General features: G+C 50.5%; 1 protein-coding gene across 4 annotated transcripts in view; it reads right to left on the bottom strand.

Moving 5' to 3' along the window:
* KCNT1 (potassium sodium-activated channel subfamily T member 1) overlaps positions 1 to 5,600 on the bottom strand; it is a 58,970-nt gene extending 53,370 nt beyond the window's left edge. For all 4 annotated transcript variants that reach the window (XM_068413835.1, XM_068413838.1, XM_068413837.1 and 1 more), the window contains exon 1: positions 5,506 to 5,600. In XM_068413835.1, coding sequence (XP_068269936.1) covers positions 5,506 to 5,600 — 95 coding nt within the window. The remainder of the gene's footprint in view (positions 1 to 5,505) is intronic.
* Positions 5,601 to 18,030: the final 12,430 nt, after the last annotated feature.

Here is an 18,030-nt window from a genome sequence, read left to right as displayed (position 1 = left end):
CAACACGCTCTTCACCCCAGTGTACCCCATCCAGAGCTGAGCTGAGGAAGGCAGTGGCGACACATGTTGATTTTGTCTGTGTTAAGGGAGAGGACCTGCTGCAGCACCCTCGCTGGAGAGGACCCAGCCACCCAGGACTGCAGGCTTCTTGTTTACTCTTCCATGCAAGGTGGTGAATGGGACTGGCAGCACATTTAAGTACGCCAACGCCCTGCCCCAGGTGCTTTTTCCAAACATCGCTCTAAGCTCTGCTAGTCTAGACCTAAGGCACCGTGCTTCAGAGCCATGCCTGGTGGCCTGGGATGCCCCTGCCCACTCATTCAGAGAGCAGGAACAAGCCCCATTGGAGGACTGCTGTGCCCACTCTCCCCCCAAGAAAGCTCTGGCAGCTTCTCCAACAACTTAGATGGCACCTGGGGACTCAATTTGGTCTTGTCCAGAGCCTTGGCTGACACAGCGGAGCTGTAGGCATCTACTTTTGAAAGAGCTACAGCAATAGGTGTCACCTACCTGACTCGCCGTGCTGCCTGGCTCAGGAGCAGGAGCCCACGCAGAGCAGCCATCGCTCCAGCCGGGAGCAGGGTTACTGCCACAGGCTGGCTGAGCGTTCAGGAGTAGATGCTTGTGTACTGTCAGGCAGAAACTTTCTGACAAAGCGTTGACTCAGGAAAACAGCCTAATCCAATTAACAAATGTTATGATTTTGCTTTGCCAGGTGGCAAGAGCAGAGCAGAAGCAATTCAATTCAAGTGGTCACACAGGCACTTCCAAGCTTCTGTTTTGGATCCCACCACCTTCACCAGTGTTATTTATTACTTGGTTTGGAGCTGGGCTGAGGCATCGCAGCTGAGACTGAGCCACCCCTTGAGAGATTCGGCACACAGGGCTGGTGGGAGACTGGGTCTTAACACTCGTATTGAGGGAATGGGTATTAGACAATAAATACCTTCATTCTGCTTTCACAAGCAAGTTATCAAACTGGGAGATGAAGAGCCTTCACCAGAGGAATTTTGTGGCACACAGGCATCTGAGTTGGATCTCCTAAACCCAGGTACAAACCTTCACAAGCACAGATGGTACAGCCTGAGCAGACACCGCAGTCCAGAAGCTAAAATATTGGCCATTACCTCACCATCATAGAAATAAATGTCTTTAACTTCTGGATACAAACTGGAATTTTCAAATTAGCATCTGCATCTCCCAAATAAAATGAGAGAAATTGCTCATTAAATCAAATGGCAATGAAGTGGGGATTCAGCCGCAGACATATTCAAGGAACCTGACAGAGGGACACAAAACTGCTCAGATCCATTAATGTAATGATGCATTTGATGAGCAAGTCACTTGGGACATGTTAGCATGAAAACTGCAAGGATAAGCTCCTACAAGCCTGATATTTCAGCACTCCAGTTTGCTTGTGCCAAGTATAATCCAACCCATGATTCAGAGCCACCACTTAGTGACAAATTCAAGAGACAAAGACCCAATGTCAGTTAACAGACAAAGAAGTTTTCAAAACCTATCTAACCTGGAAGCAGAAACTTGAAAGAATTTGCCCCAGTTGTTAAAAGTCTCTCTTCTCTTGGTTATGTAACATCCGAAAAATCTTTGATTTGAAACAGGAGATGTTAAAATTTTTATAGAGATGTTATTGAATTCTTCTGCACAAGTAGCTTTTCCAAACATCCTCATCCATCAAAATGATTCTTTGCTGATAATTAGCCTCAGAAAAATGCACTTAATCAAAGTGACATCCATTACTTCTTGCTACTGTAAATAGGACTGTGGCTTCTGACAACAACTTTCTGGAAAGTATTCAGACTATTTAAATTAGGCTTCTAATGGCATTTCTCTGAGATACAGTTTAATTTTATTTACAGGCTTTTTTTATACATGCCCCAACCCAGTTGTCAGCATTGCCCAAGAAAAGAGAATGCAGGAGATCAAAAACTGCTGTAGTCAGGACAGCAAAGATCAAAGGGATGCCACAGCTTGTGGTATAAAACAATATTTATCAGCTCAGCAGATGTGCTTTCTCAGCTGCCTTTAATCAGCAAATACCCACATCACTTCAGAACAGAAGCCTTCCTCACAGAGGCCAAACTTGCAGCACTGATGGGAGCTACATTCAGCTCCTTCTCCCTTCCAGCAGCACCCCTTGGCCTGGCTCCTACACACACAGGTACCACTGCACAGAGGATTCCCATAACTGGAGACAGACAACTGAGGCAACTTCAATGTTCCCAAAAAGAACCTTCCCTCCCCAAAGGAGAAATTACCTCCTGGTCCCCATTAGTCAGATTTATGCCCTAGGACAGCAGTTTGTATCCTCTGGAAATTTAGAGCTGAATGACAGTTAATCCTGTTTCTGTAACCTCAAGACCTGCCTTGCAAAAATGTCAAGCATGGTATTTAAACACAGTTTCACTGCTTTCAAATACAGGTAAGCCCAAAGTCTTCCAGATGCCTCGTGGTAGTGAGTTCCAAAGATGAAGGAGATGATGATGGAAGGAGCACTTCCATTTGACAACTCTAGATTTGCTTGTCAGTAGGCTTTTCTCTCGCTGTTGCACAAATCCATTTACCTCCCCCATTCCTCTTCCAGCCAGTCTTTTCCTATTTGCTTCCTGGCTGGTTTATTACCATCCTCCACACAACATTCAAAGTATTACTTTAATTCTCATGTCAATCAGTCTACCTGCCAAAGAGTAAGCCTTACTCAGTTAGACTGATTGTCTTCACCTTTCACATTCCAAAAAGAAAAGGAAAATAGGAGCAGCCTGTTTTACTTATTCCACCTCATATTCACTGATTAGTTCTTTCAATTCCGTGGGTTATCTGGACATGCTCTCTCCTCCTGCCATACCACAGCTCTCTAATTATCTACTTGTTCCAGCAAGCTCTCGTCTCCTCAAGCTCCAGCATTACCTCATTCTCTTACCTCAGGCCAGTGTTGGTGTCTCCTCAGCATCCTCTGTGGCGAGGATGGACTAAAACATCTCTAATAGAAGCAGTTCTAATTTGCCAGAAGCAGCAAAACCTGGATTCCTTTACGGCCTCCCATCCTTTCAGTCTCCTGCTGACCCCAGAAACCTCCTCACTTTCATCAGCACACTATCATTCTAGGGGAGTTTTTCAAAAGCAGATATTGAGATGCTAATGTTTTTAGCATTGCTTTTATAAATAAATGAGATATTTAGCGCTATGGGTGTTTTCCTTCAGTGTTACATCTGTAAGTCCAATGAGCTCTATTTTACCATTCACAGTTCCCATACTGTTTACTTGAGGGAATTTTCCTCAGCAGTGAGATACCACATTCCTGTCAGTGCTGTAACAAAGCTCTTCAAAGCACATCTCTGAGCTGCTTAGTATTTATACGGACAGCAAAGCCTAAAAGGCTTTCTGCTTTTCTCCTGCTAGCCTAAATCAGCTCCTTATTCAGTTGGCTTGGAACAGACTAATCTACTAGTCATAATTACTCCAGGGAGCTTGCTTCATCTGTAAGGTCCCGGTATCATTAATGACTTGGACTGAAACTGAGGCCTAATAGCAACATTTCCAAAAGCCTACGGCAGTGGCTCATCTCAACTCCCAGTGAAGCCAAGAGGACTACATGTGAATAGCAAACGTGTGCTCATAGATTTGCATTCCTAAACACACTGTGAAGTCTTCAATATTTTCTACTTGGAGAGGAAAGTCAAACAACTAAAGGTAGAAGCATATAAAGCCAGTGAAACAAAGATAACTTGAGAAATAAGGCTAATTAATTTACCAAAATAATCCAGAGTATCTCCACACTAAAATTAAAGAGAGATTCTGAATCAGAAACACTCTTATCTAGATGAAAATTAAGACTAAAGAGTAATACCAGTGACATGCAGAAAAAACACACAATCTGCAATTGTCATCTTCTGTATTTCAGATCCATCCAAATACTTAAATACAAAAATTATTAAAAGTCTAAAGGCCAAACTTATCCAAATAAGCCATATAACCATTCTGAAATCAAGACATTTTCTGCATTGGAATTTCCAATCAGCCTTCCACCTGATGCCATAAAACTATATTAATGTTTAAGTACCTGTTAAGGAAATTGGGGCTTTAATATCTTGAGGATCACAGACTCATTTTCGAGAAAGACCAATTCTTATGCAGCTATAAAAGTTAGGAACTCTTATTTAGAACATTTGTAAATCCCACATTCTCAAACCCAAATTCACTTTTTTTTTGTATGACACTTGTACACATAAAAAAAAAATGAAACTACCTTTTAATACAGATACACAAAAGCCTTGATGCAGGTATACCAAATACACAGCAGCAACACAAAGGCTAACTCACCAGCAATTGAAGGTTTTTTTTTTCAACAAGAGTTACAGCTCTCTCTGTTTACATCATGCAACTAATTGGTGGGAAAAGATGACAAACTTATTGACTCTCCATTAGCACTGTAGCTCCTTGATTTTTATGATATGAACAGAGCTGAAGGGAGGGTTGTTCTTGTTCCTCTCCATTTAACTGCTCTGCTCATGGAATTCACTTGCCACTCATTGCATTCTTCCTTTTGCTTTAGCTCACTCAACCTGGTAATAAATCCCTGCCAGGCAGCCAGGAATAGCAGGCTTGGCGCTCACCCCATAAAGGCCATTTCTCTAGACAGCCCAAGAAAGGGGGAGTTGTGCCACATCCACAGCAGCTCTTTAGAGTCACTCTGCTCCCATCAGCATTCCCCGCTGCAAAAACAGCCTCTGAGAACAGGATGGATGAGCCTTACCTCTTAAAGAAATGTATGCGCTCAGCCCAAACTCAGCATACGTCTTAGCAGGGAGTTTCACCAGCCCCTCACCTCACCAATTGTATCCCACGCATCTCCCAGACAGTGGTTTCTTTTCCTCCTTGCCACCCCTTGATGGGACTCCCAGACAGAGCAAGCTGCCCAGCATTCCCACACATCTCGATGTCTGCTGGCCCAGTATACCCACAACTCCCAGTGCTCAGCATCTACGGCATGGCCACCAGCCCTGGAACACCCACGCGTTCCTGGCTCCTACTATCCAAAGCATCCCAGTGGCCTCCATCCCCAGTATCCCCACACACATCCCAGTGCCCCCTCGTCCCGGCTTGACCACTGGTTCCTGTGAACACATCGCAACGCCCGCGGACTCCGACTACTCCCGCACCCCAACGCCCGCCAGCCGTACCCGTACCCCGCCCACCGAGGCAGCCGCGCCGTCAGCACCGCGGAGAGCTCCGCACCGGGCGCGCTTCAGCACCGCGGAGAGCTCCGTGTCCCCCCGCTCCACACACACCCCCGCGCTGCGCGAGTGTCCCACCCGGAGGGGGGGAATCCGCTTGTGTCCCATGTTTGTGTCCCCAACCCCAGGTGCGTGTCCCCATCCCCAGGGAGTGTGTGTCCCCGGGTATGTGTCCCTCTCCCTACCCCCCTCCCGGGGTCTCTGTGTCCCCGTGCCCCCCCACCCGCTGTCCCCCCGGTACGCCCCGAACCTGTCGTCGCTCTGGAAGGACTGGTCCCCCAGCAGCAGATCGCGGAAGCGGTACCGGGGCGGCAGGGGCAGCACCTCAGACTCCAGCTCCGTCATCTTCAGGGCGGCGATGTCCAGAATGACCCCGCTCTTGCGGCTCCCGCCGCCGTTCCCGCCGCCGCAGCCGCCGGGCGACGAGAGCCTGCGGGAGAGAAAGGGGCAGCGGCAATGGGGGGGAGCGCCCTGCCTTGCCCTGCCCGCCCCCGCCCCCTCCCCGGCACCTCCTCCCGGGCCGGCCCCGCGCAACCCGCACCCCGCCGGCAGCAATTACATTGCGGGGCAGGCGGCGATGCCCCCCCTGCAGAGCGCTCCCCCCGGGGGCATGGGTGGCGAGGGGCTCTGCCGGCCTCAGGCGAGGGGCCGGCGGGGTGGGCTCGGCACGGAGCGCGGTCCCCCAGAGCGCCCCGCAGCCCGCTGCGCAGGGCAGCGCTGTGCACAGGACATTTGCTCCTCAGCAGGCGGACAACAGAGAGCAAGAGGAGCCAATGGAAAAGCCCAATCGTCAGGAGGAAATAAAACCGCTCACAAGATAGATCTCCAGCTGACAACCAAACCCAGATCCACCCCCAGCCTCCCCCCGCAAGGAAAAGTATGGATGGGAGGCACACAACGCGACGGCTCCACGAGCGTGCTGGAAGCAGAAGCACAACCTCCTCTCTGGACTGCTGGCACTTAAATCATCTGAACAGCCCCAGTATTAAATGAGAAACCGCAAACACTGATGAGTCAGTCATCTGTCCAGCTGCCAAGTGTCGTGGCCGGGAGGATATATCACCCATCCCTCGGCACGCTGATGTCTCTGATCAAGGGATGGGGGGATCGTGGTGCCTGGGAGAGACCCAAGGTGATTGCTCAAAGACAGCTGTGTACGGCCAGCTACATGCAGTCTGCCCTGCCACACACAGAAGAGATGAAACTCAACCAGCTCTCAAACATTTCAGGGGGTTAAGGGCTTGTCTTTGCTCTCCTTTTTCAAACCACATTTACCAACCAGAACACGGGTACTATGCTGCTCCCCATGTCAGCGAGAGCTACTAATTATAACAGATCGGGGTTAAGCTGAAACTTCCCTTCACAAGGCAACAAAGCCATTCAATGCTGTAAAGCCAGCACACAGACACACACAGCAAGACCACAGGTCCTGATCCTTTGCATTCTGGCTTCATCAGTGAAATCTGTTTGTGCCATAACAGTAACTCCAATTTCACAGACCCTTTGTGGAAAGTGGGAAGGACAGGGAGAGCTTGGAAGAGGAGACGCGGTGCCTCTGCAGCGAGCTGATTCTTTGTCCCTCACATGTTAACTTTGGAGTGTGAAAGGCTCCTACTCCTGCCAGATGTACTTCCAAGGGTCTCACCCAAAGCCTCTCCAGCCCACTCCTACCACCTTCCCACAGCGTTGCCTCCAGTGCGTACTGCATAAGCTATATACAGGCAAAAGAGCTTCAAACAGCTGAATACTAAACTGGCAACAAGCAGACATCTAGGGTTTTTGCTGCTGGCTGCAGAGATGTGATCTGAGGCTCCCCAGACTGTCTTGTACTGTTAACAAACAACTCAAACCCCTGTAAATAAGCTCCCAGCTGACCAGGTTCCAAAGTCCTATTCAGCTGCTGTTCCCAAGTTTCTGAGAGAGCAACCAGCATGCGAAATTCCTGCTGAACACAGCCCCAGAAGATAACAGAGCTCACTCTCAGAGCTTTGGATGATTTTCACTGATGTTATTTGCCACTTAATTCTCTACCCCCAGAGCTTTTCAATTCCTTTTAGCTGCCACATGCACACTGCAGCCGAGGCTCTGCACTGCGTAACGCATCTGTGCAGGGCCTTGGGCATCAGGGAGGTTATTCTATGATAAACATTGATCCAAAACCTGGTCTTTAAGGGAAATCAAGCCAAACTACTGTCAAGGACTCCCTCTGGATCGACTGATAAAAGCACAGAAGTTAGCTGAGCATCTCGAGCTCACATTGTAAAGGAGGACCTAACATTAATCTAATCACAGAAGAGCCACAATTAAGTCTTTTCTCTTAGAGCTTAACTATGATAAATTATGCCAGGAGCATACTCTCACCAGGCCACCTCCAGCAAAGTTCTAGCCAAAGTGAGTTTCTTTATCTCTGTGAGGCCAGGACAGCATCCTGAAACTGGACTTCCAGGGAGAGAAAAAATAAATTTTAAAAATCATCCACTCTCTTATTATAAAGCACACTTTAAAGCAGGGAGCCAGGTGCCTAAGTCCAAATGTGAGCAATTATAATTGCATTTGAAGGAGACTGTCACCCACAGTAACCTCCATCGATTATTAAGGGCCTCTTTAAAGGAGCTATACACAACCATCCTCTTCAAATGTCAGACACTTGTGGTTTGGGGTTTGGGTGGAGTTTTTTTTAAACTCCGCAGGATTCTTTTCAATCCCAATTAATCCATCTCTCTTGGCCTCAGATCATGCGTCAGATTCATGAAACAAAGCAAATATTTACCCCTGTCCTTCATTAGTGGTACGAAATCGTAGTAAAGTCCAATTGTATCAGTATCTCTGGAAACACAATTTCTGCTCCATATTTGCATCTGAGTTTCTTCTCCCATCTGGAGCAGCAGCTACGTTTTGAATATATTCTCTTATTCTAGCCCATTAAATAATTCAGAATTTTAAAAATTTGGCATATTTGTTTATTCTGGATGAAGGTTCAGTAAGACAAATACTGCATGCACTATTAAAGATATCTCCATCAATTACACAGTGACTTTAAGATATGTTGCATATTGGTGTCTTAGAAACTGCACACAGACCTCCTGACATGGGCACAGAGAATTTGCAACCCTCCTCTGCACCTCATAGGGATTCTGAGCTACAGACATGCCACAGCAACCCAGCTACCTCTTCAAAGCAGTAGTGGTATAAAATAAAACACTCATGAACAAGCTTGTTTATTGCATAGCCTTCAAATACTACTGAAAAAAAATATCCTGAAGCGGTTTACAGCTAAATACAGGACTGCAGCTTTATTTTTATCTTCCCTTTCCTTCCTTCCTCCAGAACCACGTACCACTAAAAACGCACGCTGTGAACAGCATATGGAAACCTCAACACTCTTCCACTTTCTCGCTACGACACCGCCTCTCCCCCAGCTTGGCCAGCTCCCCGGCAGCGACGGGCACGCTGGGAGGGGACACCAGACTGCTCAGCCTCTTGGGAACACGGGAGCTGGGATCAAGCTGAGTGTGATCCAAACCAGATCTCCCCGCTGATCTCTCCTGCTGTTAAACTACAGATAGACACAACCACCGTCCCAGTTTAGCTCACACAGCTGCCCCTTGGAGCACGCTCTAGCAGGAGCCTCAGAGCTGCGCCAACCTTGGGTCTCTTCAATAAGCTTTGTCATGCATGGGCTGGTCGCAATCGCGTTTTTCCCTTGCTGTATTTCCACCCGGGGCACACAGGAAAGCGACGCTGCTGCCAGCACCATCCCCTGAGACTGGAAACGCAGGCAGAAAACCAGTGACAGCCCAGACATCTGCTTGTGCCAGCCAGGGCTGCGCCTGGCCACGGGGGTTCTGCAACGTGTGTGCCCTGGGGAGCTCATCAGAGGCTGTCCAGGTTCCCAGCACTCAAGTGGCAGCTTTGCCTCAGAGGAAATGCCCTCAGAGGAACCCAAGTTCCTCTACTGCTTCCTTGCATGCTACACACCACAGAAAGCACCAAGTAACCTCCTGCTTCCCACCATGAACCAATCCCACACCGCCCAGGGTCATCAACAGATCCACAACCCTACGTTCTGGTACCCACATGATGTAACTGCCCCAACCTGCCAGGCACCATCAGGAGCTCCCAGTGCCACCCACTCCATCCTTTCCCTGGTGTTAGTCCAGGAGTCTGGATGTGTAGGCAGGAAAGCAGGTACCTCGTGTCCAAGCTCAACATCCTCCACCCAGGCAAAGCCACTTTTCCTCAAGCTTCAGCACCCAGCACACACTGCAACACGGCAGCCAGCTGTTGCTGTGCCTCCCATCACCTCTGCAGGGATGGGAAGGACAACCCCTGGCTGACAGCAATGGTGGAGCGAGAGTCATGCTCAGGGTCTGGCCCTTCTCTTGGTGTCAGCAGAGACGTGGGGCTGGGGCACAAGCTGGTGTTAGAGAGGCAAAGCCAGCCTGGCCGTCACTGCGGCCAGGCTAAATCCAGCCTTTGGGGCAGCAAATGAGCCCTGGTGGGGCAGGAGCCTCCAGCTGCTCTTTGCTGGCCCAGACCCATCAGAGGGCAACGGTGTCTAGACTGCACTCAAGGGATGGGACGCTTCTCACGAGGGCTCTCGGAACCAGGCTGCCCCAGGGCAGCAAGGACCCTGCCATGTCCTCTCCTCCCTGCCACAGTGTTTCACCAGCCGTGGCTGCAGAGTCTGGCCCTGCATCCCTGCTCCATCGGTGAAGGCAAGCTCAGCAACCACCAGGCTCCAAGAGCCTCTCTGACGAACAAAGCCATACAGGAAATTCTGCCCTTTCTTTTTCTATATTTATTAAAATATATACAATCATCTTCTATTTGCTTCTCCTCCCACAGCTCTTATGGTTACCAGGTTACAGTTGTTCCCCCCTCTCTTTTTGTTTTGTTTTGTTTTTTTTTTGCTTCTGAGTGACATCCCTGTGGGGTCTCCTAATGGCCCCAGCGCGTGGGGAGACGCATGCTCGGTCTCCAGAGCCAGGCTGGAGGCAGGACCCCCCCCTTCCCACGCCAGCTCCTGGCAAGGAGAGGCAGCGAGCTGGCACGGCAGCATGACACAGCCCAGCCAGAGGAGAGGGCAAAGACCACGCAGGGAGGGAAAGCAGCAGATCTGCACACGCGTGGGCAAAGACGCGTGCAGGCCGGGTCCCATGACAGGCGTGCCTCGCACACCGCTCAGCATCGCCCTGCCCCGGACACCAACCTCAGCAGCTTCCACGGCAGGATCTCCCTGCAGGGACGTCCCCATGGAAGAGTTGGGGTGCTCATCGCAGGCACAGAGCTGCTTTCTCTGCCACCGCCTCAGCAGCGGCACGTGTTCCTTATCTCCCTGTGAGCACCAGCGAACGTCACTGTCAGTTATGTCCCAGCTTGTCGGAGCAAGAGGCTCAGATTCTTATCACACCATCCCCTCTCCCTCCCTGAAGGTCATATTGATGCCCTTCATAGAGATCAGCAGTCCTGGAACCCAGACGACATGTCCAGAGCCATGGGAAGATCTTCTACACCAAGGAATGGCCTGAACAGCCTTGAGAAGGGCCATGCTGGGGAGGAGCACACACGCAGGCCAAGTGCCAGGGTTCCTTCTCCTCAAGACACAACATTAAAAACACCTCTTCCATTCTCTAAGCACAAGTCCCATGACCAAGCGATAAGCCATTGCAATCAGAATGACTCCCAGCTTTAAAGATAATCAATAAGAAGCACAAACACTGCATGAGCAGAGCCTGCCCCTGCCACATCTACGTGGAACAACCATGTGAAAGGAGCATTTATTGCAGGCAGCCCCCCAGATCAAACCACGGGGACAGGAAGGATGAACTAATGAACTTGCAAAGTTACTCTCTGATGATGTATGAAAAAGAGCTAAAAAGACCAATGCTGAAGCTGCAGGCACTGACGCCCTGAGCTTGACACAGAAAAGGGGAAACACTGAAAGATGGGGAGGGTCTATTTCCTTTAATAAGGTCATTTTCTCTACTTCACAAACACTTCTGTGTCCTCAAACAACTGCCTTCCATTTCATTTAATGGTTTTGTCAGCTTTGGCCATGGATTTTATACCTTTTTCATTCAAAGAGCTCAAAGTGCTCCAAGGGAGGTGAGCAGGCCCACAATAACATCCAAGTCAGGATTTCCAGATACTCTGGAAAGCGAAAGCTTTCGCCCAAGTCGTGCTTTGTGGGTACAACAAATTTGCACCTCCATGGACAGTTGGACTCGCCACGTCAGGGGCTGCTGTTGCTCAAAACTTCTACAGAACTGCTGGGCCCTGTGACAAATCCATCCATCGCTTCGCTTGCCACGGGCGGAGGCAATTTAGCACCACAGGCCTCCCAGAAAAATTAGCATTTTTTTGTATTTCACGTTGAAAATGAACAGGAAGCATGAGTCAGTGCAAAGCTCCACGAGCCTTCCCCCCACTGGCAATGCTATTTTCTAGAAGATAAAAGTAGAAATTGTACCTTCCAGGGCCAGAGCCATTTTTCTTATTAGACAACCCCATATTAGCAATTCAGCCCCACGTCTCCCCGCTCCCGTCTGGCCTGATGCACACGTACACTTTGTACAACAGGGCAAAGAGCAGGGAAAGCAAAGCCCTGCCGAGAAGTCTTCTCACCCTTCTTTGATCCCCACAGCACATGGAGCACACGAGTGGCACAGGCAGCCTCCTCAAGAGCATCCTGCAGGGAGGGCCTGGGTGGTGCTGGGGTGTTGCCAGCAGAAGCAAAGGTAAACAAGTCACGCTGATGTCCCTGGTGACTGCAAAGTCCAGACAACACCGGGAGGAAGAAGGGAAGGGAAGCGCATCCTACACACCCTTGACATGGTTCCTGGCAGGTGAGGGGACCGGCTCCCTCTCCTCAAGCCAGGGCTGGGGCTGCCACACCGGCGAAGCGAGACAGTGGCACATGGACAGGATTCATCTCGTGACGTGCATCTCATCCTGCAGGGCACTGACTTGATCCCAGCGCCTTCCCAGCATCTCGGCCATGAACAGCCTCGGAAGGAGGGGCAAATCCAAAACACACTCAGTCTGCTGAGCCACGGTCACTAACCCTGCCGGGAAATTCCTGACCCAGCAGTCTCCAGGGCTATTTATGGATTACAACATTAAACTATATCTTCCTTGCAGCAGCTATATGCTGAGGAGAAGGTTTCCCAGAGTACCCAGCCCTGCCTCAGCAATGACACGACCCTTTTTTTTTCCTTATCAGGGTATTGGGTTCGCAAGGTGGCCTGGGAGCACATGCAAGTTCATTTAAAAGCAGAATCACCCCCGATGCTCAAGAAATCAAGCAACAAGGACTCACACTGCTGGAAGTAAGAAATGTTCCCTGACTGCAGGGCCCCATCAGTCCCACTGGGGAGTCCGGAGGCCGGGGACACCAGGCTCCCCCGGGAAATCACCCGGCCTTTAATGACGGGGGGCTGTTGCACACAGGGATAACACCAGGCTCATGACTCATGCCAACCAACCACAAAAAATCTTAAACCTAAACAGATTATTAAACTAAAAAGAGAGCAATTCACTTGTCACATCCTCCGGCTCTGTTCCTGGAGCCAGCAGCCAACCCTCTACTGCTACCTGCTTAAGAAGGGGAACAGAATTCCTACCAACACCACAGCAAGTCTCTAGTCACAACCATTAGGTATCGCTCATCCCAGCGCAGCTACGCTCACCGCCCAGACTTACCCCTCGGCTGCCCCGCAGGTCCCTGCTCCAGCAGCTGGCACCGCAAGGAAGGGAGAAACCCGAGTGGGTCTTGGCCAGTTATAATCTCCCATGAGGACCCTTCTTGGTCCCCACAAATCCTATCGCTCCATCAGCCTCGCTCCTGCCAGTGCACCCTTCTGCAGGCAACGGCAGCTGCCTTCCTCCAGCCTGGAGACAGGAGAGCTCACCTCCAGCTGAAGAGAGGCTTAGCAGTCCTTTGCCCTCTTGCTGTTGCCCAATCCATTTTTTTCCTGGGCTTCCCCTCCCACACGGAGCTTACCTGGGACCAGTGTCACCCTCTCCACCTTGGGAACCAGCCAAACCCCTCATCTTGGTAGATGACCGGTTGCAAGCAGGGCAACGCTATCTGTTGCCAGCTCTCATCAGGATGAGCAAGGAGATGCTCTCAAGGCAGAGCTCGTTACTCTCCAGAATCATTATTCACAGGAGTGTATCCAGTATCCCACGGCACACCATCCTGGCAGTGTCTCACTCCCCCTCACCCCAAGCTGTTATACCCTCTACCAAATTTGCCAGTGCCCAGTATTTTTCAGGCTCACATCAAAAAAAAAAAAAAACGCTGCAAGATCAGGAAAGTGCTAATTCTTGCTAATGATCTGCTGGGAAAATTCTGCCTTCTGCACAGCCCCAGACTGCTATAAGCAGCTAGGGATGAAGCATGGAGAGGAAACTTCTCGGCGCTCCAGACCCCTGCAGCACACTGCCTTCTATTGAAAACAGAAAATAATAGAGAGACGTGGGAGGAGGAAGAGTCTTTTTGTGTTCAAGGATACAAAGACTTATAGAACTAAACCCCGAGAGGCAGGCTTGTCAACCCACCTGCCAGACCAGGATGCGACGGGACGGAGCGGGGGATGTCTCCTGGATTAGAAGACAGGAGACAAACAGAAGGGGAACACTGAAGCAAACATCTTCTGCAGGGTCCCACAAGGCTCTCTGCTGTTCCAGGGATTCAGAAGTGATGGTGATGACTGCAAATTACCCAGTCAAACCTAAACCTGACTGTAAACAGTTGCGGGAGGATCTTGCAGCACTGACTGACCCAATGATAAAATGTCAGACAAAAATTAGCATCAATAAATGCCAATTAATCCAAAGGGGCAGGGGGGGATCACCTTCCTGCACAGGCACTAGAAGGTCAGCAAATTAGCACTCAGAAAAGAGCCGAAGTCACAGCAGACAATACCACAAAGCCCACAGCTGACTGTCGGTGGTGGTCAAACCCCAAAACGTTGGGAGAGGCCGTGACACTGCAGCTAAACCCACCACGGAGCCACACACAGTGCTGGCTCCCCTCCCCAGAGGTGATACGGCACAGAGAGGGGCAACAGAGAGAGCTGCAGATCTGTGCTGTAGGGACACAAAGCATTTTGTTCAAGGAGAGACTAAATAGATCAGGAGGAGCCTTTAGCCTGGAAAGAGCCGTGATGAAAGGCAGGTGAAATCAGAGCAGACGACCAGGGAGCAAAAGCACATCACAGGAGCTGCAGGAACCCGGGGAAATCCCAGGGCAGCAGGCTCAAAGGAAAAGCAGCACGTTTTCCCAAAGAGCAGCTGCACCACAGCAGTCACATCCTCTTGCGGAGGCAGAAAGAACCAGTGGGTTCAAGAGGGACCAGGCAAAGCCCAGGGGAGGCATCCACATGTCTTGCAAGCCCAACCTCTGGGTACAACTTCCAGCTCAGGATCCCGACCCGACAGGCTGCAGCAGCGCAGCCCCGGGAAGGGCTGCTCCGTACCTGCCCTCTGTCCCTGTCACCGGCCGCTGTCGAAGGGCACCAGGCCAGAGGCACCTGTGCCCAGACCCAGTGTGGCTCTTTGCCTGTTTTTATTCATAAGAAGGATGAATGAGATGTTCCACACTCCAGCACAGTTTGGCATGGGTGCAAGAGAAACGCCAACAGGCTCCAAAACAAATTGCGTGCAGCACTTGGGGACCAGGCGTGGGGGTCAGGAAGGGGCCGCGGATGGAGAATTGGGAGGATTCAAAGAGATGGTGTAAATATTTTTGCAGAGCAGAAAGAGCCTTGAGCACAGGCAATGACCTACTTTGCTGTTCTCCAGCGAAGGGCAACACAGCCGTGCCAGAATCCAGTGGTAGTTTCTAAGGAGGACATTCAGCATGTCGGGGGCCCTTCATTACATGGAATAGCAGGGGGGGCCCGAAACCCCTTCCCACTGCCCCAGGTGTGCTGGCGGGTGCTCTCCTGGGGCAGTTTTTGCAGCACGACCTGCTGACAGCCCTGTTGAGCCCCGGATTTCAGACTCCTGCCAGAGCCGCACGCTTCCCTTCCCTAAACAGCTGAGGAAAACAAGAGCAGAATTCCTTATCTCTGCTACACAAACACTCTGAAAATACAGGGGGTTTGGCCCTGTAGTTTTATAGCTCCCTATTGCAATTTCTCCTAGAACAGTGAGGCCATAATCCCCACAGGCAGCCAGAGCAACAGTTGTTGCAATCCACAAGGCTGACTTTTTGGAAGCCGATAAATGTCTAAGCTAGTAATCCTGCCTGGAGGAACCAGTTATTAATTAGCTACAGAGTCTGGTTCAGTGCGAGCTCTGCCAAAGAAGCATCTTCCCATTCATTTCCAGAAAATGGAAAACAGGAGACAGCAACAGGCTCTCAGCTGCAGGGACCATCCTTGTGCTAAACTGAGACAGCCCATCTGACACATCTGAAGTGCAGCAGAAGAAGCCATGGGAAAATCAACCCAAGCCTGGATGAGAGTGTTCACACTGAGCGAGAATCCAGTTTAATCAATGCTTTTTTCTTTTTCATTTGGTTTATTCTTTTGCATTCATATCCTTCATGGTTTCAGATCAACTTTCCCAAGCTCTCTTAGAGACCCAGCCCTGGGAACGCACCGATCACCTGGGGTTCAGCGAGGACAGCAGGCAAACACCCAGCTTTGGACTCACACGGAGGCTTTGAGCAGAGCAGCAGAAGGTGCCTACAGGTATTTTCTACCTTACTGCCACTGCTCCAAATCTTGCTGTGATTTCTAAGGCCAGAAAGTACGATCTGTCCTGGCTGCCCACTCTTGGGGGACTGAGGACAGACCCCGCCATAGCACAGCCCCTCGCAAGCCAAGCCCTCTCTAGCCAGTACGTCCAGAGCTGCCACGCCTGCGGTGCCCACAGGTCTCTCTGGCTGCTGCTCTCCAGCTGGGACCCACCTTCCCTCCACGTCCTGCTCCCAGATCCATGGCAAGGCACCCGAACCCGCCCCGCTTGGCACGGGACATCTGCTGCTTACTCCGAGTGTAAACAGCAGCGCTGAACCGAAGCAGAGCGGTGCAGTACAGCAGACAGACAGATCTCCTGGAAGAGACACTATAAAAACAGACATGAGAAAAGCCACATACGTCTAACGCAAAGACGTGATCTTCCTAAACAGCTTCTCCAGGTATCATCACTCATGCCTTCTTCCTTCACCTTTTTCTTCTTAAATAAGCCACGGCAGCGGGAGGTAGCGGATGGAAAAACCAAGTCTCCTCTCGCACGTCCCTGCTTCTCCAGCAAGCCCCCTTCCTTGTGCAGGATATTTTTACATGAGTCCTTTCATATGGCTGCTCATCCATCACTGCTTCTCCCCAGAGTGCCCTTACATGGGCAAGGCAGAGGAAGCAGAGCTGCTGGCCGGAGGAAATCCTGTATGCCCCTAAATGACAGACAAGCTCCTTGTACAAACATTGACCCAGATTTCCCATGAGGTAGGAAAGTAAAATTTAGGCTGTTTGTACCCTCTGGGTGCCAGAAATGTGTATTTGCTCTCCAAACATACTTTCAAGTGCTTTTACAGTTAACCTCTTGCTTTCCGACTAGAAGGGACTTTCAGGACCATTGTCCTCTTATAAAGAGGGCCAGGAGAAAGCACACAGACACACACACTCCTCCTCACTCAGGCAACTGAGAAGATGGAATTTCTCTTCCACAGCTTTTAAGCCATCTCTAGGTTTGCTAAGCAAGGGGATAGTTGAGGCTTCCGTTCACTTTAACGGGGCCAGCCCAGCTGAAGCCCCCTTGAACATTTAGCAGGAGGTACACTGAACGTGTTACACATCTTTGCTGCTCAGATATATTCTGGCTCTCACGTCCTTCGCACACACCTCTGGTGACAGGGCTGCTTGTCTGCCATCACACCTACAGCTACGAGTAAACGCCTGGAAGCACGGAGCGGGGACAAGCCGAGGAGCCTGCGTGGGAGTCCCGAGCCCTGGTCTCCCCTGGGGACTGTGCACCCGTCAGACACAAAGCCCACATCAGACATGGGCAGGGTGCTGCCTTCATGCCCTTTCAGCTGAGCAGAGGTAAAACCCAGGGGAGGTGAGGAAGAAACGCTTGTGCCAGGCAGAGGCTGAGTGACAGCAGGTTGTTAAATGTGGGCGATCACCCACTGAAAGGGGATGCTGCAGTCCAAGAGGAAACCAAACAGCAGATCAAGCCAGTGAGCCCCTGGGATCATCTAACGGGGGAGATGGTGCCCTTTGCTCTGCCTGCTCCTGCACATTTCTCTTCAGGCATTTTACAACAATCATTTTCTGCTTCTTCACCTGAAAAAGTACATTAAGAGATCCAGGCTGCTCCGAGCTGGAGCTGGGGGAAGCAGGCAGCTACGCATAAAGCTGCCGAGTCCTGAGGGCCCCAACCAGCTTGTTCAAAACCTCTGGAAGGGCAGCAAAGGGGCTGCACGCAGAGGCAGGCAAGGCAAGCCACGGAAAGCAACGGCATTTCAACCTCTCCAGAGCCAGAGGGGGTTAGAAACACATTGAGCTGTATAATAATAATTAGAAAACAAAGCTCTTCTATTCAGATTGAAAGAGACAGAGGGGAAGACCTTTGGACAAGGATTTTGTTGTTGTGCATTAGATGAGGATAAATGACCCCGAGCAGTACTGCATGTAAGTAAGAAGGAGCAATAACTGCTGTCTGAGCGGAGCAACATCGTTTTCCCGTAACGTTGGAGTCCGAACCCTCTGCAAGCTGCCATCTCTAGCCTGATCCCTCATCTCTCCCCCAACACAGA

This window comes from Nyctibius grandis, chromosome 16 (genome assembly GCF_013368605.1).
Source record: "Nyctibius grandis isolate bNycGra1 chromosome 16, bNycGra1.pri, whole genome shotgun sequence".
NCBI lineage: Eukaryota > Metazoa > Chordata > Aves > Nyctibiiformes > Nyctibiidae > Nyctibius > Nyctibius grandis.
The sequence above is the reverse complement of the archived record's forward strand: the minus strand, read 5'-3'. Positions and strand labels throughout refer to the sequence as shown.